Source organism: Miniopterus natalensis, chromosome 6 (assembly GCF_054644295.1).
Source record: "Miniopterus natalensis isolate mMinNat1 chromosome 6, mMinNat1.hap1, whole genome shotgun sequence".
NCBI lineage: Eukaryota > Metazoa > Chordata > Mammalia > Chiroptera > Miniopteridae > Miniopterus > Miniopterus natalensis.
In genome coordinates, this window is record NC_142086.1 from 45,766,219 (window position 1) to 45,787,864 (window position 21,646).

The following is a 21,646-nucleotide window of genomic DNA, read 5'->3' on the forward strand; positions in this document are numbered from 1 at the left end:
AAGAGGGCTTCGTGTGCTGTAATGCATGGGGGTTGGAATGATGGGGTTATCACTGCAGCTCTTACTGCCACACCCCCAAGTCATCACCTTTATTCATCCAAGGAAAACAATGTGATCGTGCAGAAGAGACCTTAGTTTCTGTACCTTCATCTCTCTGGGCCATTCACAGTCCCAGCTTCCCTTAAACCAATGTGTGACTTCTTAAGTATTTCTTTCTCAAGTCCCCATGTGATAATCATCTACAAGGACTCTTTTGGAGGGCACTTTAAAAGAAAGCATATAAGAACTTCATGTCAATTTGGGGTGAGGGAGAAGACAAAACAAAAACCAGAGATCTGATGGTAACAGCTCTCCTCTCCTCCCCTGTTCATGAATGGAGTAAATGAAGAAGATTCACTTGACCCTTTGGCGCCAACCAGGACACACAGCTGGAGTGCCACTGCGGGGCCTCGGGAGTAGCAGCATTAGCCCAGAGGGAGGTGGTAGCCAAAAGGAGGGAGTGACTAAGCTAGAGAGAGAGAGACCTCCACGCGGCAAAAGTCCCAAGACCTGCATGGCCCGGATATGGTCACCTCTCTGTGGCAGAAGGACAAATTATGACTGTGTTGGAGGAAGGATTATTTTGATTTCAGTTACCTATGTCCAGAGTTCAGTAAGGGATAGACTTAAACACTAGAGACAGATCTGCTGCAAGAAGGCCCTATTTTAATAAGGAGATAGAATGGAAACGGCCATAAAGATCCGAATGTCTAGGACCACGGTGGGAAAGCATATTCAGATGAGGTTGGCTAGGGTGACCGTGAAAGAGCCCCTCTTCCTACATTAGCAGAGTTCGAGCATCTCTAGAGCGTGGGTGGGCCTATCTTGGAAATGCGTCCACCTTTTCTCTGTCATTGCTCTGTGGTGAGACCATGAGAAACCTCAGCATCCTCTCTAGAGAATAGCCAGGCAGTCTGCAGTTTTATTAGCCTGGCTTCCTGGATGTGGGGACAGAGTTTACGGAGGAGTGGATTGGCTTGGGGAATGCTGCCCACACTCCTGGATGGGCTCCCCACAAGTGGTGGGAGCAGTGGCCAGATATCTACAACAACAGATGATCTGAAAGGCCTTTATTTTTGGTTTCAACATGCATCCCATAATTTCTTTTTTACAGCAGATTTTCCTTCCTACAAATGTGTGGCTTATATTATTAAAATATGTTGGCATTTTCCAAGCCCACAAGGAGTGGTAAAAGAACAGTCGACTTAGAAATATTCTGGGCAGGAGACAACAGTTTTTATGACTAATGGACACCATGTATATACATGTGCATCACATGTGTGCCCACATGCACTCACACATGTTCACATGCACTCGCAGTTGTCATTGTTTAGACTGCAAGGCAGCTTCAATATATGGGTGTTTTGCCCATATTACGGTAACATTCTCAGAGAATGAATTCCCCTTCCCCCTAAAGCCATAACATCTCCATAAGCAGCATCAGGGCTATGACTTTCATAAAACCCTCCATGGAAGAGCTGTCATTCATTCCCTGTGCTAACCTCTCCAACCCTTGGCCCATATCTCCTCCAATTTTTTTCAGACACAAACCATTTAGCCGTCGCCAGTTCCCAGGCACCTAATCCCTGTGGCCCTGGCTGTGGGTTCAGTGCAGGATTGGGACACAGTTCTAAAGCTAAAGAGTTGAGGGAGCATGTGGGACATGTGGGGCAGCTATATGGTCCAGGGGACCAGGAAGGGGTACAGGTACCAGGAGTGCACTTAGGACACCATCTTATCAGATGGGAAGAGCACAGCTCTCTGGAAAGCTGCCATGGAATCTGTGGCTGTTCTCCTATCTCTGAGAAGATGCCTTGGCCTTCTGTGTTTATAAGGAGTCATCATAAATAAGCATGAAATCAACATGACCCACCAAAAATGAAGGCAGTAAACTCCTCCTACCCAGGAGTTGAGGGTCCAACATCAGGATCTTCCCAAAGATAATCTCCTCTGGAGAAAAGATCCCACTCCAGTTTCTGGAGCAGATGAAACACAAGTCAAAACAGTGTCTTATCAGTTCTGTTTTCTCTATAGGCCAACTAAAAACCAACCCCCATCCTGTTGCAGGATGCAGGAAAACTATGTGAATACCCTGAGCTTTGGGATTGTTGGAGGTGACCCAGTCGGCTGGATAGAAACCTGGGTCCTAAGTAGGATGTACCTCTCCCTAGTGCCTACTGTAGACCCTTTCCTGGTAGAAATGAACAAATAGTTCCCCCTCTGCACCATCGCCCAGTAGAGTTTGGGAGAAGGAGTCATTTGTGTTCAGTTATCAACAGAGTATGGTTATGTGTTTACTAAGTACAAGCAGTTATATCATTGAAAAATCACACAGGCTGCTCCCTTCAGTAGGATAATTTTAGACAAATCCCTGCTAGAAAGTGCCAAGGCTCTGCTCTGCCAGCCCAGCTGGAAATCCTGTGTGCTCTATACCCACAGTGGTTCCCCCCACCCCCACCCCTGTGTTTTTTCTCTTCTTCCTGCAGGGATGGAGTAGAGGATGTTGACAGCCAGGGGGATGGGAGCAGCCAGCCAGATACCATCTCCATTGCCTCCAGAACCTCTCAGAACACAGTGGACAGTGACAAGGTAGGACCCCAACCTTCCCCTAAGACGTCTTGTTGGCTAACCACCCCTGGAGAGTTACCCCCAAAGGATTTCTCCCACTGTGGAGGCTGACCGCAGGAGCCGGTGGTCTGTTCGTAGGGCTAAAGGAGGTATGTCACACAGAGATCTTGTCTGAGGGGACAGAGAGTAGGGCGGTCAGCTGGACCTCTCGTGTTGTGAGATTTCAGCAGAAGTGGTGAGGGTGAGGAGTGAGAGTCTCTGGATCTCCCCTCCTTCTGAGATGCCTCACCTGGCTACTTGGGCTGCTCTGCCTTCAGAGAGGCTAGGACTCAGGGAGCTGAGGCTGCCATAGTTTCCTGAGACCTTAGTGGCTATGATTGGCTCATATTTATGATTTGAATGGGCTCATCTCAAAGTTAGTCCAAGACCAATGATTTGGGAAATCACCACAGAAATGCTGGTTGGTGGGAGCCCTCTAGCTAAAGGGGGTCCCATGGGAATGATGCCTTCCTCTAGCTAGATATTAGGGCTCAGTCCCGAGAGGTGGAGGACCGGGAGGTGGCGTGTGAAGCAGCATGTAGGGGTGTGGTAGTCTTGTGAGGAAGCCTGGCCACTTGCTCTCTTATACTTGGGAGCAAGTAAACAAAAGTTAGGCGCTCTCATGGAAAGCAGAAGAAAGGAAACTGTAGCCCAGACTCAGTCGGGGAAGAATTCAGCTGTCTGAATTTGCAGCAGGGCCACGGCAAGGTTTGTCTCTGACCCTACTCCCACTTGCTTACCTCAAGGTCGGAAGAGTGTGAGGTGACCCTTTGCTGCATATTAGTGATTTAATTAAGGAAGGGATGGATTTGCAAAGACTACTTGGCCCTAGTTTACCTAGACCGAGTATTTTGGCTTAGTCCTTCAGCCTCAGGCAACAGGCTGTGTCCCTGCTTCATTTTCATTTTCTAAGTTATGGGTATTTTTTTAAAAAGATGATCTCCATTCATTAGGATTTCTCCTAATTGTTTTTCTTACTGGGAAAAAAGGACTATGTCCCCAAACCTCCTAAAATCACGGTGCTCAGTCACACTCTAGACTAGTATTCAAGGACATTCAAGGTGATTCTGACATCCTGCCTTCAAGTTACTGAGCCATTTTGACTATCAGAGTGGATGGAAAATTGTTTTTTTCCACTTGTAAAAACATACAAAGGAAACTATTTCTGTACTTTCCTTTCTCCTCTGATCTGTTGTTTAGAAACACAACCTAGAATATCCTATGAATGCAAGTGTTGCTTTTTAAACACTCAGTGGGTGGTAAGTGAAGCTCAGCATTTCCCATGTTCAAGCGCAGCCTGTTAGTTTCAGGGTCCAGGGAATTCATCCCTTCCCACTGCTGCTATCTTCCCGGCAGCCCTGACTCACATGGACCCCTTCGACAGAGCCATTTGTCCTAGGCAGCCATGGGCTCCAGCCTTGCCTTGTCCTCTGGCAAGGGAAGTGAGCCTGAGTGAGAATACCTCTGATGTTAATGAGGAATCCTGGTGCCTACATGTTATTCTATAAGTCAGGAAACTGAGGCCCAGAAAGAATGAGTGGTTTGCTCAAGAAAATTCTAGTCATTAGTGGAAAAGCAAAAACTGGAACCCAGATCTTCCTGATTCACCCTCATGTTTTCTCCTCACTATAAAAGTCAAAGTGTTGAACTCCCCACGCTAAGATTAACTGAGTTTATGGGTCTCTCTGCACTTTCTACAAAACTGCTGGTCACATGTTCATAAAGACGCACCCACTCTGTACCAAGCTCTGTGCTGGATGCCGTGGAGATGTGGGCTGTTTGTTGAGTGTAAATCCTTATTTGTGTAACTTTCGTGTCGTGTGTGTCTCTAGCCAAGCTGTTCAGCCCTGATGAGGGCATCGGTTATGTCTGTCTGTTTCACTGCTGTACCCCCGACACACAGCACACACAGGCGATCAGGAAATACAGGAGTGAATTGACAGAGGGGACATAGTCCCAGATCTCAGGGAACTTCAGCATTAAGAAGCAGCTTAAACAGGCGGCCTGAAGGCAGCCAAACATGCAAACATTGTATTTTTATATACAACCTGGCCTGTTAAGAACATTAACCCCCAGCCTTGGGAAACGTGGGCGGCAAATCGGGAGATGATAAGAGCTTGTGTTCCACATGCTAACCTGGAAGACCGCTTAGAAAGCCACACTTTCAGAATAAATAGAAGGCCTGTCTGTGACCATGCACTGTCATTCAGAACATTCTCACCCTTCTAACAAAGAAGAGTGATAACAAGACAGCATGTGCCCTTGACCTGCACTCCCCTTCATCAGAGAAACCATGAATTACTATCTTTCCATTTCCCCCCCAACTGCACTGGGAGACCAGGAAACTGGTCTCCATTGGTTTCCCAGTGGTCAGGTAAACAGACCCTGGAGAAAGATGACAAAGTGGGCGATTCAGGTAAACCAAACCCTGCTCAGCAGAGGGCAGAGGGGGCAGCTGTGGGGAGGGCGGGCCGACGCCTCGCGGGGAGCAGGCCGTTTCAGCAGTGGGGTTCTAGGAGTTAGAATGGGGCTGCTGGGCTGCGTAGAGGAGGAAAAGGTAACCAGGGAAGGGCCATGAGAGACCAGTTCGGGTGGCACCTTTCTAACCACCCTGCGTGCATTGCGTGCACCTGCCGTGGTGGGGAGGGCGGTGTTTCACGCCTGGGTTCAGCTCCTGGCTCTGGCGCTTGCTCTCTGTCACGTTGCATGAATTACTGCGTGTTAATGTCCCTGCCTGTACAACGAAGATAGCGCCCATCTCACTGAGGCGTTGGGAAGATTCAGTAACACACATTAACCTTTATTAAACATCCAGTAAAGGTTAATTCCCCACCCTTATTACAGGGGAAACAAAAGTTTAGGTGCTAGGAATAAGAGCACCCAATTATTTAGCAGACTGTGAGGATCTCTGAAAGCTTTTGAGCAGAGTCCTGACCTCTGGGTTCATCTTCTGTTAACTGTCAGCAGGTTCTTTTCCATACTAGACCTAAAGAGGTGTAGCTTCATTTTGCCTGTCTGTACACAGAATAACCTTACTCCTCTTTCCATTTGTTTGCCCTTATAATCTAAGGCTTAGATATTTGTGCTTAGCACTGGCTCATGGGTTATTTTATTATTTAATGGGTTATAACCCATTAATATCAGGTATTCATTTTAATCCTCAAATTGTACCACTTTTGACCAGTGGTAACCCATAAGGCTTTCTATATGTGAAGACAGTTGTCTTTTAATCTTCCTCTGTTTAGGTTGGAAGCCCTCAGTTTCTCGAGCTGTTCTTCATATTAATATATTTTCAGGCCCTTCCATATGCTAGTTTCCCTCTGGATTGACTCCAGTATGTAATGATCTGTGTAAAAATAGTACATCCAGAATGGTGCGTAATACTATGGATGTGATCTAACTAATGTGAATTTGGCTCCTCAGTCTAGGGCTACTCTGCCTGCTCTCCCTGAGATGGTGCACCATGTCCAGGAAGGGTGTGCCATTGCTCATAAAATCCCCACACCTGGTTCAATGGACTGGCCTTGGTTGGGAAGGTGACTTAGTAAGCTGAGTGTTGGACTACTTTATATCTATTAGGTTTCTCTTACTTGATTACATCCCAGTATTCCAGCATGTTTTGAATATAAATTATTTTGCCCAGTATATCAGCTACATCTCCTAGCATTATTAGATAAACATACCACCTGTGGCTTTATCCAAATTCTTGCTAAAAATACAAGATTGAGGACAGAAGACCAATGCCTAATTTCTCACCCAGGTTTTAGCACTCGGAACCTTCCTTGTCTGACTTTTTAGAAGGGAAACTTTCCCACTTTTCTCTGTAGCAGGAGAGCTGGGCTTGCTTTGTTTACTTAAGTTATAAATACTCCCTTGATGAGGAATTAGTCTAATATTCTTCATTTTGCATTGAAGCCAACACTGAAACACTGACGAAGCCAACATGGGTGCCTCAGTAAATGCTATTAATAACTTCCCCCAAAGTCGCTTTTATTCTCTCCTCACCTGGGTCTGTGTGGTTAGGTTCTACCTCGCACCTGTCCCATGCAGAAGTGTTATTTCCCTAAAGGCAAATGGGTGTGCTTAATGCTGTCCCTTAGTGGACTGAGCCCCTTCCTGTTCTGCCTGGGCATATGCTCACACTATTCTGGGCATTCCACTGTAAAGAGACCTTTGCCTATAGGTTTATTATTAAGTGATGGGGCTTTGCAACCACACTTCAGAGAAATCCAGAATTATAGAACTCTAGTCAAGCAAGGCTGAGTAATGAGGTGGTCGTGAAGAAGTGCCTTTGTTGTTTAACATGCTGGATGTCCACTGACTAATTTCCCACTGATGATTCAGAAGAGGCCGTCTGCACTGTGAGGCACCTGTGTGTGTTTACCCACACAGGCTGGGCACGCTAGACATGCCCAATACATGCTCATTGCATTGCACATTTCAAACACGTCCTAGTAGGGATACTCTCCATCCTAAAATCACTATGAATTTCCGGACGTGTCCAGGCTAGCTGAAGACAGGGAAATTAACATGAGCATGACCTAAAGGTGCAAGTCTCTGCAAAAATTGTAAGAGAGGAAGCACTGCTGGAACACGATTATGATTTGAATGAGGAACTTCAACAACAAGCTGTGAGCTAAGATGCAAGATGGGCTGATAATGGCAGTGAGCTAAGGGGGACGGGGAAATGTCTGAAGAACCTGGTGATTTCAAGATCTAACTCAGTGATTGTTTTAAAACTCTAGACTGTCAAATTAATATAGTGGGTCATGACCGAAATTTTGTTTTACTGATGGGAGGGAAGGCTGTGTTTAGAGATGGTGAGGGCTCAACTAAGGGGAAAGTCACAGATTCCTAGAGTGTTACTCACTGCAGTAACATCATGTGTCTAACTAGGGGTGAGGCAGCCTGGCTGCAGGAGCCTTCTGGGAATAGATTTCCATAGAGCCCCACCTGGTTTATCAGAACCTGGTGATCCTGAAACCTGCACTCTGGGAGCACATAGCAGGCCACTGGGTGCAAGGGCTATAGTCAAAGAGGTTCTAGCCTCTGCACTGGCACATTGGTGAGGGCCCTGCCCCTGCTCTTGTGCATTGGTGAGGGCACAACCCTGCATTGGTGCACTGAGGAGGGCTTAACCCCTGCACTGGTGTACGGAGGAGGACCTGGCCCCTGCACTGGTCCACTGAGGAGGATCTAACCCCTGCACTGGTGCACTGAGGAGGATCCAACCCCTGCACTGGTGCACGGAGGAGGACCTGGCCCCTGCAGTGGCACATTGGCAAGGGCCCTGCCCCTGTGTTGGCCTATTCCAGCTCTCTTTATTCATGCACTGTGCCGAGGTCCTGCTTACTCCATAGCAGGTGCAGCTCTCCCTGCTGGGAGTACAGCAATGAATACAACAAAGCCAAGCCGTCCCCTAGATTCCTTTCTTGTAGGGAGGAAAGGTAAACAACCAGAAAGAGAAAGGATGACACCCCTAGTCTTCTGCTCATGACATCAGAGATAAAAGGTTACTCAGTTTTTCTTCTAAGAAAAAGTGGGCTAATGCTGCAATTGGAAGAACTTTAATTGGATGTAAGAAATTATTTTTCCTGTAGAGATTAGTGCTGATAGGGGAACAGATGACTCGGGGGAAAGGAATCTCTTCATTAAAATGGGCTTATAAATTGGGGTGGGGGAAGCCCCCAGAGAACAATGCTGGGGATAGGATAGGGGTATTTGGTACTTGGGAGAGTGCGGGAAGGGAGGAAGGAGAGCATCTTGGGTCCCATTGCCTGGAAGCAGAGTCTGAGACTGAGGTTCCTGTGCATGTAATTTATGGCGGTTGGGGGGTCTCTCAGGCAAAGGAGCAGGGAAACGGTCCAGTGGGAAAGGAGAGAAGGCAAACACACATGTGGTTTCAGTGAGAGTCTTGTTCCGTCTGATCCCTCCCAGAGCTCTGGAGCATGAAGTACACCCAGCGTTTGCTCCACCTTGAGACCAGGGGGCCAGCCTTTTGTGTCAGCTGTCAACTGTTAGTAAGCACCATACACAAGAGCTGGGGCATGGGTGCCCTGGTGGGAAAGGGGATCCAGTGGGATGCAAGGTTTCTACCATAGGAAGGAAAGGGGAATGTGGTAGGAAGGGGATGGGTTTTGAAATCAGGCATGGATTCAATCCTCGCTTGTTTACCTTGAGTGGATCATGTAATCATTTGGTGCCTCAGTCTCCTCATCTGAACTGTGAGGGCAATGATTTCTGAGTCCTGGGATTCTGTATGAAAAAGGGTCAGAAGCAGAGGAGACTGGAGGTAGGTCACTGTCCAGGTGACTGCAGGGCACTCCCATGCAAGAGCATTGACAACGTGCTCCCTGGAGTTTTAAGGGCCCACAGATCACTGGGTTTTGCCACTGACAAGAAAACCAAACATTTGGAAATGTGGAGACTCAGCAGTGTTGGGGCTAATAAAAAGCTATTACACTAGGTAATAGTTTTCACTTGACAAATTTTAAAAACCATCAAGATGGTCCAATGAAGGTTGGTTCTCCAGACTGTAATTGTGACAGTGTGTTACCCTTAGCTGGGGTGCCTGAGGAGGTGACCCACCCACTGGGGATCCAGCCCATTCAATGCACTATATTAAAAGCTGAAGAAAATGTGATGGGTCTGGGAGAGACTTTCCTCAGCACTTCCTTCCTTTCCTTTGTCTCAGTGGGGCCTGAGGGCCAATAAACTATTTCTTTATAAGTAGGGATCTATGCTGCCTCCCACCTCGTAACAAAACACTTTCTAACTCTTAAATAAATACCTGAAAAGAGTATACAGTTGTGCTTCCTATTACCAAGGCTTGGAGTAGATATATCTAAAATCTAAACTTGGACTTCATAAGCTCATAATCTTGAGTCTCAGTCGCACCCCATGCCTGACTGTACAGTGGGCCAGAATTGCTATACGAATCTTAGAGGCATTCTGATTTTTCTCAGTGATTTCTGATTCTGGTAGTCACAAGTAGGAAATAACGCCATCTTCACTTTAAAGTATTAAGCCAAAATTTTGATTTTTTATTTTATTTTTTCAGTTTTCTGAACAAGTCCAGGACTAGGTTTGAAAATAGCTTTTTTTCCTAGTGTAGTTCCTTTGTTACTTTGATCTGTGGTGGCAGCGGCTGGAGGAGTGAGAGATGGCAGCAGTGGGCAAGAAAACACACAGGATCCCTGGTTCTTGGGACACCAGAGGCTCCTATCTGTGGCTGTTCTGTTACCTCCCCAGAAGCACAGCCTCATCCTCTCCTGAGCGACACAGCACAGTAAATGTGCTGGCTTCTCAGAACAAAATGATAAAGTGTGAGGAGTTGAGGTCAAGGTTGCTCAAAGGACCGGCTTCCAGAAGTTGCCCACCAACAAAGGGTGTGAAAGACAGGGCACAATCTCCCATGACCACATTACTTAATATTTTGATTTATACTCCATAGCTTGAATACCTCCCTTGAAAGTCGTACCTTTAAAGTTACCAATCATCTGAAAAAGCAATTAAGTTTCATAAAGTAAAGCAGCCAGTGAGTAGTTTGCTGCACACAGGCAGCGGGAGGAAAACCTCAGTGCCCTCAGGCTCACGATGCTCAGAGCACTGCATGGGTGTGTGCATTGCTTTTGCACAGAATCTCTGTCTCTGGTGGCAGCTTTGCACAAGTATCTGTTACAGAAATAAGGAAACTGCAGGTGGTTCGCCAGTAGATGAAATCTATGTGTGATAGCTGCTGGGTGGCCAGAGAGGCCAGATTTGACTCAGGTGAGTTTGGAATGTGGAAACAGAAGCTTTGGGAAGAAAAGAAACTGAAAAATCATCTAGCCCTCTGCCTTCGTCCTGTTTAAAAGAAACAAAGTGACTAGCTTAGAGTCACAAAGCCAGTTAATGGCAGACCTAAGATCAAACCCAAGTCAATTTCCTGCCTGTTAAATTGGATTATAAGCATAGTACTTTTGAGGTAACCCTGAGAGTTCAGATTCCAGATCCTTGTAGCAAAAAGTGAACACTTTTGTGACCCTCTTCTCCGACTGCCTCCACACCACCCTGTCCTGCCACCGGTGAATCATAGTGACCCAAAGTAAATAGCAAAGTAGTTCTATAGCCCAGTCTAGTGCCTCTAAGGCTGGCACATATGAAAGATAATTTCTCAAGTATTAATGCCTATCACAGACTCTTTCATACCAAGTACTTGTGACTCATATAGTGGCCTTGGTGGGGGTGTGATTCTGCCCCAGACAGTCTTCAAGGCAAATTCCCGGCTGGGCTCTGAGCTCTTGGCAGTGAGCACTGACATGTGGCAATGCTGCTCCCTGCCTCCGAGCTGCCTGGAGCAGTGAGTCTCCGGAACCCGCTCAGCCCTGCCACCGCCCAGCATAGACTTTAATTCTATTTTTTAAATTTTTGGTGGAAGGAGAATACAAATCTCAGGGGGGACCAAGATGTCAAAGTGGATTAGCTGGCGACAGTCCAAGGCAAACAAGACCCAAGTGAGTAGGACACGTTGGGCGGGATGCATTCTGCGGGGTAGAAGGGGCCATGAGAAGGGGAGACGGCAGGGATGGAGCAGGGAGGGCAGAGCAGGGCTCAGAGGATGTAGGCAGAGAGAAGCGGCAGCCCTCGGGGCACGGATTGTACTAGAGTGTTCTGCACAAACCTCTTGGCACATCACTTACCCATTTTTCCTTGTGTGTGAGTTAAAGAGAAGTTCTCTTAGTGTTGGACAGAATGAGTGAATCCCTTATTAATGCTAATTGTAGGGGAACAGGCTGTGGGAAATACTGTTCTTAAAAGGTTGTGCTCCTGGGTGACTGGACATGACACCAGGGGTATGGTATCTGGAGATTAACAACCGGTGGTTTTGTATGAAAATTAACTCTTTTTAGAAACTTCATGCAGAAATATTTCTAGAAGTGAATGTCTGGAACCAAAACAGAGAGACTAGAAATGGAGCAGGTTCGGGTGGCTTAGAAGTGGTAGTTCTGCTTCAGGAGAACATGTCCAGGCTGTGCTATAAAATATGACATACGTTGCGTGTGGCCATCACCTGGGATTCTTGGGGGATACCTGTGGGATAGACTGGTGGCCAAATATTTCCCTACTCCTTGATCTGGGCTCAGATTGAAAATGCTTGCTCAGCTTGGCCAGCGTGGCTCAGCGGGTGAGCATGGACCTAGGACCCAGGAGATGACGGTTCGATTCCCAGTCAGGGCATATGCCTGGGTTGCAGGCTCGATCCCTGAGGGGGGGGGCGTGCAGGAGGCAGCCGATCAATGACTCTCTCATCATTGATGTTTCTTTCTCTCTCTCTCCTCCCTTCCTCTCTCTGAAATCATTAAAGATATATTAGAAAGAAAGAAAGAAAGAAAGAAAGAAAGAAAGAAAGAAAGAAAGAAAGAAAGAAAGAAAGAAAGAAAGAAAGAAAGAAAGAAAGAAAGAAAGAAAGAAAGAAAGAGAAAGAAAAGGGGAGGGGAGGGGAGGGGAGGGGAGGGGAGGGGAGGGGAGGGGAGGGGAGGGGAGGGGAGGGGAGGGGAGGGGAGGGGAGGGGAGGGGAGGGGAGGAAGGAAGGAAGGAAGGAAGGAAGGAAGGAAGGAAGGAAGGAAGGAAGGAAGGAAGGAAGGAAGGAAGGAAGGAAGGAAGGAAGGAAGGAAGGAAGGAAGGAGAAAGAAAGAGAGAGAGAGAGAGAGAGAGAGAGAGAAAGAAAAAGAAAGAAAGAAAGAAAGAAAGAAAGAAAGAAAGAAAGAAAGAAAGAAAGAAAGAAAGAAAGAAAGAAAGAAAGAAAGAAAGAAAGAAAAGAAAGAAAGAAAGAGAAAAGAAAGAAAACACTTGCTTGGGTTTTACCTGCCAGGCAGCTTAGCATCACTCCCTCCCTGCTGGTGGCTGCTGCCCCCCTGCTGGCCACTACCAGGCTACTGCCATAGACGGATGGTGGGGATGGGTGGATCTAAGAATCCGTGTCATTGGAGTGAGACGATGTGATCCTATTGCCAGAAAGCAGGGGCCTGTCAAAAGAAGCAAGTTGAACATCACCTTTGGTGGCCAGTGAGGATGTGACTTCAACTCGGGCCTTTCCCAGGGCTGCTAAATAGCGATGCCCTCAAGGGTGCCCTGCTAGCTCTTTCTGTAGTGAGACAACCGTTAGAAGGTGAAGAACTGTGCAGACCAGACCCAGGACAGGGGTCACTGCCCAGTTCAACCGCTGCCAGCACCACTCAGCCTAGTGTTCTTCTCCAACCAGGTCCCACGTGGCCTGACCCTGGTTGTGTCTGAGCTATAGTCAGTTTTCAGCTCCTCGTATGTCAGGGCTTAAAGTGAAATCTCCCAAGTTCAGAATGTTCGTGTACTATCATGTTTTCATGCCCTAGTTGATTCTGTTTGAAACTGCTCCTGCTGAGAGACGTTACACTGACCAGCGGTGCAGGAGAGCTTCCTCCCGCCTGCACGGCCCGGCCAGCTGGCTGTGGACGGCTTGGCGGAGGCTCCCGTATACATTGCTCTCTGCCTGTACCAACTGCAAGGGCGTACGCTCCTCTCTGAACTTCATGATGTATGGGAGAAAAGAAAAAAAAAACAGGCTCTGTATTTTACTGTGTCCGTCTCCTGTCTCCTACTAGCTGGTGTCCTTTCAGCTGCAGGAATGGGATTGACAAAGTTTGGCTTACTGTTTGCTGTTTCTCACTTATACGTAGACAACAGACTGGCTTAGTGGGTGCTAGAGTATATTAAAAATTCATTATCTCTTCTTTTCCTTGGGATCTTAATGTGTGCTATCTTTTTTTTCTTTTTTCTAAATTTATCTTTATTGTTGAGAGTATTACTGATGTTCCCTTTTTCCCCCCATTGACTCCCTCCACCCTACTCCCGCCTCTCCTCACCCCCCTTTACCGCACTATTGTGTGTGTCCATATGCATATAAGTTCTTTGGTTATGCATATAAGTTCTTTGGTTAATCTCTTCCTGTCTCCACTGCCTCCCCCCTTCCCTCTGAGATTCATCAGCCTGTTCCATGTTTCCATGTCTCTGAATCTGTTTTGTTCATCAGTTTATTTTGTTCATTATATTCCGCATGTAAGTGAGATCATGCGGTACTTGTCTTTCTCTGACTGGCTCATTTCCCTTAGCATAATACTGAGTAAGATGTATGCTATCTTTTTATCTCATTAATTCATCAACCATTTATTGAGTTCCTACCATATGATGGGCACTATTCTAGACATAGAGAGATGGCAGTGAACATAGCAGGCAAAAGCAACCTTGGTGGCCGCCTAGATCACTCTCTCTTGTGCTGATGTCAGCCCAGACATGCTCAGTTTTAAGGCATTTGGAATGCACTAGAACTTGCTTCATTTTTTTTTCACCTTTACCTCCGTGTGACTGACACCACTGCAGCTTTTATTTTAAAGGAACTCAGCAGTTCTTTCCAAAAGAGCATTTGGGAGTTCTGAAGGTAGTCCCCACATTTTAAATTCCCTGATTCATAACCATTTCAAACCAGGATGCTAGATTCCCCACCCCCCACCCCCACTGTCATCATTTTGCTGTAGTTTCATTTAGCAGATTCCTGATTCAGGAAGGTTACATTCATGTTAGGTACACAAGGAGAAAAGATCAGGAAGTAGTGACATAACCCCAAATATTATTAAATTTCTTCTACCTCATAAAACAGGAATGGCAGAGAAAAATTGTTCCTAAAAAAAGGAAAATGATTCTAATTTTTTTAAAGGATTGAGGAGTGGGGAGTGATTTTGTTAAAGGAAGGTGCTTCAACCTGTGGAATCTGAAATCTGTAATGCAGACTCTGCTATCTTAGCTCCCAACCCATGCCACCTCACAGCCTCCCAAAACAAGAATGGTCACGATTCGTAACGGGCTATCAAGAGCCTTTATTGCATTCATGATAAATTTCTCAAAAAAATCCCCAAAGAAAAAATTTTTAGGGTATGTTCTCTAACATTTAGATTTAAGATAAGACCTCTAACAGAGGCATATAAAGTCCAAACAACTACGTCGGTTGTGTTATTTACAGGGCAAACAAGTAGGCTCTACCATTAACACATGACCAAGCAGGAAAATCTGTTAACAGGGAAGAATGAAATGTCAGAGGCAGAATAGAAAATCATTTCAAGTACACCGGTACGCTGAATTCATTTTGTTACTCAACAGAATTTTATTGAGTGTCCACTGATGACCAGATACCATGGAGACTCAGGATATATGAGAACAATCTCTGCCTTCGTGCCATAGTCCTCTGACTCATTACTCTAAGTGTCTCATACCTGATACCACGTACAGTGACTATACGCATGTTACATGTATTTATGAAAGGAAACAGTTGTACTCAGCGCTGCCTTTATATGCCAGTTGCTGTGTGGGGCATCCAGAAAATTACAGAGATGAATGTGTTAGATGGGACACATACTTACCACACAAAATGCTATTTTTTATAACAGAAGTATACCCACCTTTGAACACAAATTTAGCCTGGGAACCAGGGAAGACTATTACGCCAGAAGTGAAATTTGAACTTAGACTTGAAGTTCATCTGCCTTTCTGTTTCTCTCCCTTCGTATCAGTTTTGATACCAAAATAAGTATTATAATCAGGGACAGTATATAAAAGAGCAGTGCTGCTGATACATCTGTATCAAAAGCAGTATTTTGTTTTGATGTAGAATTTTACTTTTCTTTGATGGACTATTAGCTCTGACAAGAACTATTCAAAAGTTCGCTTAGAATCTTTACCAAAAACTCATAACCATCTCATGCTTAAAACAAGTAGTAGCATACAATAAATACTGTTTTACAATTTTTTGCCTTGTAACAAGTCTGGGTAATTTCATAACAGGATATGTAGGGCTGCTTCACTCTTTTTTGTGGCTACCTAATATTCCATTACTTATGGTACCATAATTTATGTTACTAGTTCTCTATTGATGGGCATATGGGATGTTTCCAGTCTTCTACCATTACAGACAAGACAATAATCCTTGTACAGGCATAGTTTCTCACACTTGTGAGTTGTGAGTATATTGATAGAATAACTTCCTAGAAGTAGAATTACTGCATCAAAGGGATATGCATTTACATTTTAATAGACATTGTCAAATCACCCTCTACATGTTAGAGCAATTTATACTCCCCCCAGCTGTGTATATGTGTCTCTTTCCCCACAGTCTTGCACACTAGTGTGTCATTAATATTTTTTATCTTTTCCAATCTGATATCAGATTCTTTAAAAATAATCATTATTCATATTGCTCTTGTATGTTTTGTTTAACTGATAATATTGCAACTACGTTATTTTCTATTGTTTTTATCGAAATGTACAATATTTAATCTATACTATTGCCTACTGAGAGTTATAGGCTTGTCTGGTTGACTAACTGTTATTTATACTCTTATTCCCATGAATAAAATACATTCCTGATTATAAACATCTGGTTTACATTAAAGTTTAAAATTTTTAATGTAAAATATATATGTTGAAAATGCATAAAAACTACTAAACAAGTGAATGGATAATTACAAAGTGAGCATATGTGTAATAACCATGCAGCTCATGAAAGCAGGACATTGCCAGCTTCCTAGAAGCCTCTGTGTGCCCCTCAACCTGGTCACAACCTGGTCCTTCTCCCCCAGAGGCAACTATTCTCCTGACATTTGTAATAATAATGTCCTTACTTTATAATTTTACCTCCTATGTATGTGTTCCTAAAACAACATAATTTCACTGTAGCTGTTTTTAAATTTCATATGACTAGAATCATACTGTGTGTTTTTGCGTGTGTCTCTTGTTTCTGTCACCTAACACTTATATTTATGGAATTCATCCATGCTGATGTGTAGAGCTATTCATTTTCATTGCTGTATAGTATTCCATTCTGTATGTCTCAATTGATTTATCCACTCTGTACACAGGTTGTTTGGGACTATTGTGAACAGTGCTGCTATGGATATTCTTGGATATATATCTTTGTGTGCTTATACTTGAGTTTCTCTTGGGTATAAAGTTAGGAGTGAAATTGCCTGGTGAAAAAAATGGCTAGCTAATAGGGTATTTTTATATATATCTTCAACTTTACTAGATGATGTAAACCACTTTTTTAGATGCTGGTACCAAATTTACACTCTTACTAATACATGTGAAATTTTCTCTTGCTACATATCCTTGAAACTATCCTTGCTTCTACTTGAAACTATCTGACATCAAATTTTTGCAGGTCTGGTGAGTATGTGGTAAACCTGCTTATGGTTTTAACTTGCATTTCCCTAATTACTAATGAGGTTGGACAACTTCCGTATCCTTATTGGGCCTTAGGATTTTCTCTTTTACAATGTCCCTGTTCAAGCCTTTTGCCCCTGAATCTAGTGAGCTGTCTGTTTTTTTCTTATGCATTTTTAGGAGTTCTTCATATATTCTAGATATTAGTCCTTTGTTGGTTATACATGTTGTAAATATCTGGTCTATGTGGCTAGGCTTTTTACTTCCTTTAGCTTGTCTTGATAAACATCTAATTTGACATTTTAGAGGCAATACATTTGTAAGTCAGAGGTTCCTTTGACATATGAGGATGTGATTATGAGACATTTCTTATATTTAGTATTTTAAAACATAATTCACCATTTATTTCTCCACAGCATAATGTACCAACATGGAGACTTTATGTGTAATGCAGGCTTCTGTCAGTCCCTAAGTACAACTCTCTTCTAATGAAAGAATAACTAGTTGACTTTTTGAAATGCATATATCTGTTGTATTTTACTCTATAATGATGTGCCAGGTAATACAGCTAAAGTAATGAAATGTGTTGGGGGAAAAAGATGATAAATACATTGGAATTGGCACTCCACTATCTGACAAACGGCTCCAAGACCCAGAAAGATAGAGGTTGACTCCACAGACTGATGCCGCACTCCCCTGGCATTGATTGAGCACCTGCGTAATCCACTGTACTCAGCCACTGTCCTATTACATGTGACCTGTGAAAGAAGCTTCCTAACTGGTCCCCAGACAGCCCTTCTTACCTTCCTCTCCTCTCTCCATCACTGCAGCCAGTGTGATCTTTGTAAAATGTAGGCTCTCCCCATCACTCTTGGCGTCAAGCCCTTCAGTAGCAACCCTTTGCTCTTAGGATGAACACCCAAATCCTCAGCACGGTAGGTGAGGGTTTCATGACCTTGGTCCGCTCCTCCAGCCTCACCGAGGCCGCTCTTCCTATTGTTTCCTGCCTGGCGACCTCCCTGGCCTTGCCCAAATGTGTCAGGTCTCTTCCCGGCCCAAGGCCTTGGCAAAGAGACTTGGTTTCCTCTGCCTGGAAATTCTCTCTCCTTCCATGCCCCAGTCTACCACTTTTGCCTGCTGATCTCAACCTTTCCTGTCACTCCGGCAAAGTCTCCTCCCAAAGTCATAGCTCTCACAACACTCTGCTGTTACTTCTTCGTACCTGGGACCGTCAGTGTAAGCATGGGACTGCCTCCTGCGCCAGACTTTAGGTCCATGAGGGCAGAGATGCCTGTCTCATACCCCCACCACATCACCGAATCCAGGTACTGATCCAGAGGAGGTTCTCAGTAAATGTTTGTTAAATGAATAAATGAGGAACAAATAAACACAGAGCGTTATGGGTGAGAGAGAGACCTAGACACTGAGACTGAGTATAATTAAGAAAATCAACTTTCTAGTTTGATGAGTTTGGAGAAGTTTCAGCATTGGACTTTACTAAGTGGGTGGATTTGTCCCGGCAGCTTCGGAGATCGTTTAAAGGATTTTACTGATTAGCACCTAAGAAACATTGAGGGTTGAGGGGGTTGGGGTTTTTATTTAGCATGGTGGTTACAGAATCACTTTTATCTCCACCTGGATGAATCACTGTCCTTTTATTGTCTCATTCCTTCTCTAAACTCAGAGTCTGAGGTTAACCTATCCACAGTCCTCTGAATCTCATCCTTTCTCCCCACTTCCAGTATCAATTCTGCCTCTCCTCCTATTGTCAAACAACCCCTCTCCCTCTGCCGTCTGACACATCTGCTACTTCATGTCCCCAGCGAGGTCTGCATTTGAGCTTCTACCCCTGGCTCTTGTTCCCTCAGTTCCTCACCGCCCTTCAGCAACATGTTGCTTCAATTCTGATGTCCGTGACAAAACTCAAGGGCATATCCCTGAAGTGGCTTCACTTCTGGTGGCAGTTTCTTCTTTACTCATTCGCTCACCACATGTTTTGAGCGCTCATTTGCCAGGCCCTGTTCCAGGATGGAGATGCAGCAGGGAAACAGAACAGGCCAGTTCCTACCCTTATGAACGCTAAGTTCTACTGAGGACCCAGGAAACCAACAAGCACATATGAGACCACCTGGCGACGTCGTGAGCACTGTCACTGCTGGGTGCAGTCATTGTAATTGGTCACCTGGGTGCGCATCAGAAAATTATTTCCTTTTTCTCTCAAATCAGTAACATGGTTCGACTTCCCTTTTGGGGGCAGACCAGCATGATGCTCCCAGATATGCAGGTTTTATCTGTGGATTCACGTTTGACCTGCTCCCAGACAGCGGGTCTGTGGCCCAGTTCCGAGGATGACTCAGAACTCTGCCTCACCGCCGCAGGCGGCCTTGAGCACCCTTTGTTTAAATCCTTTCAGCCGCCTCCTAAATCACCTCCCGGCTTTCTGGGGTTTTGCCCCTGCATTTTATCTTTTCTACTGACACCAGATTCATCTTCCTAAAACATTTCTTTCAGCATCTCACTTGTTTGTTAAAAGCCTTCAATAACACATTTACTTAGGATAAAGTACGGGCCCATTTCCAAACACATTCCTATGGTTTTCCCTCCTCCACATGATCCTTAAGAGACCCTCATCTGTTATACACACTGTAATGCACCTACATTAGAATAAATCATATGAAACTGCCACTTTTGCGTATCCAAAATGGTTGAATATTGGCAACTTATGTTTCAACCTAATTGCACTTACACACATCATTGGCCTGTATGTCTTTCTCCTGTGTCTTGGTGATGCTATGTCTTTCCTGTCTATGTCAGCATCTGGCACATAGTAGCCACTGGGAACTGAATGCTCCCACCCACGTCATGCTTTGCTCCGGCTGCTTCCATCTGCTGTAATGCCCACCGGCTCTGCCTAATCGAACCAGGCCCACCCTCCACTGCCAGCCTGACTCACGTCTCCTTCATTGAGATGCTCACTGTTTCTCCACATCACCTCCTGCCACCACCTCTGAGCTACCAATATTGCTCCCCCTCAAATCAAATACCTTTGACCCATGAACAACAAGAGGGTTGTGTTGCTGACTCCTTGCACAATCGAAAATCCGTGTATAACTTTACTTAACTACGTAACTACTAATAGCCTACTGTTGGCTGGAATCCTTACCAATAATGTAAATAGTTGATTAACGTATATTTTGTATGTTATATACTGTATTCTTACACTAAAGTATGCCAGAGAAAAGAAAATGTTATTAAGAAAATCATAAGGAAGAGAAAATACATTTACAGCACTGTATTTATTTTTTAAAATTTATGTATATGTGGCCTGCATAGTTCAAACCAGTGTCATTCAAGGGTCAACTATTATTTTTTAACTTCCAGGGCATACGTTATATATTTTACTTTGTATTTGCCACGTTGCTCAGCATAAAATTACACTCTTACACAGTGAGCTGGAAGATCTGTGTTTCTAACTCTTACCTCTCCCCCTGGTATTAGTACCGCATTTCCAGCTGTCTGAAGGGGTGGAGAACCTTTTTTCTGCCAAGGGCCATTTGGATATTTATCACATTATTTGAGGGCCATATAAAACTATCAACTTAAAAATTAGCTATGACTAAAGCTCCTAGATTTATTGAATTTTGAGTCCTGCCTATGGTTGCCGTGGCAGAGCCAGACCACATGATTTCTCAGGCCCTATGAGGCCCGCAGGGCGACATTCCCCCCCCCCCCCCCCCCCCCCCCCCCCGGTCTATGGCATTACTGCACTAGGATGGCGCCCTGCACTCTCCTCAGCAGAACTGAAGCTGACCTCACCCTCTGCCTCCCAGACCTGCCCCTTTTCTCGGACCCGCATCCTCAGCTCGGCCTCTGAGCCGCCTTGGTTTTCCTTCCTCCTCAGTCCCTTTTCTGAAATGGTTGCGGTGGGTCTCACCGTGCCCGCACATTCCTCAGCCTGGCGTTAGGTTTCCACATACTATATAAAGTCTGTCCCTGGGGGCTTTGAGAGGGGAAGCAAGTCTCCCAAACCACAGTAACAGCTCTGAGACCCAGAGCCTCCCTATACCCAGACCTCTCCCCCTTGGTGCTGTCCCTCCCCTGGGTCCTTTGCCGTCTGCAGACCTGTCCTCTGACATGAGTTCTCTGGTAGACATGTGTGGTTATCTTTACTAAAATATAATGATGTTTCCTATTATAATTGCCTTTGTCTACCAACCCATACTGCATCACTGTGCAGTATGTGTCCCCGAATGATGTCTCTGTCCTGATAGCCACGTTTCTGACCTCAGGAAGAGTGTTGTTGGAGCGCGTCTTCGGTATTAGAATGACTTCTTGAGGCCCTTCCCTCAGCACTTTGTGAGACAGCATCTCCTTGCAGTTTATTAGCGTCCATGGCTTAGTTTTTGTCTCAGCAGCTGAATCCCAAGATAAGGCTCCATGAAGATAAGGCTCACGAGGGATACTGTGTATTGTCTGCAGTGCACTGAGATGGAGTTAGGCATGCACAGAAAGTACTCAGAAAATACTTGTTTGAATGAAATGTGTTGTGTGTATACCTTCTGTTTGTGTGTATTTATGAATTTGTATATGTCTCTAGATGTGTTTCCCATATACGCTCTAAGTCATCCACGTGGTCTGAGAGGCAGGGATATCTTGGATTTTTTCCCTGGCCGTCAGGCCCATGACATCATAAACCAAGAAGTCATGCGCGCCACAAGTTCATGGCTGTGCCTGGCGCAGGTGAAGGGCTACCTGAGCCGCAGCCTGCAGTTCC

General features: G+C 45.1%; 1 protein-coding gene across 6 annotated transcripts in view; it reads left to right on the forward strand.

Moving 5' to 3' along the window:
- KALRN (kalirin RhoGEF kinase) overlaps positions 1 to 21,646 on the forward strand; it is a 573,972-nt gene that overhangs the window by 403,632 nt on the left and 148,694 nt on the right. For all 6 annotated transcript variants that reach the window (XM_087818187.1, XM_087818188.1, XM_087818189.1 and 3 more), the window contains exon 33: positions 2,526 to 2,628. In XM_087818187.1, coding sequence (XP_087674313.1) covers positions 2,526 to 2,628 — 103 coding nt within the window. The remainder of the gene's footprint in view (positions 1 to 2,525; positions 2,629 to 21,646) is intronic.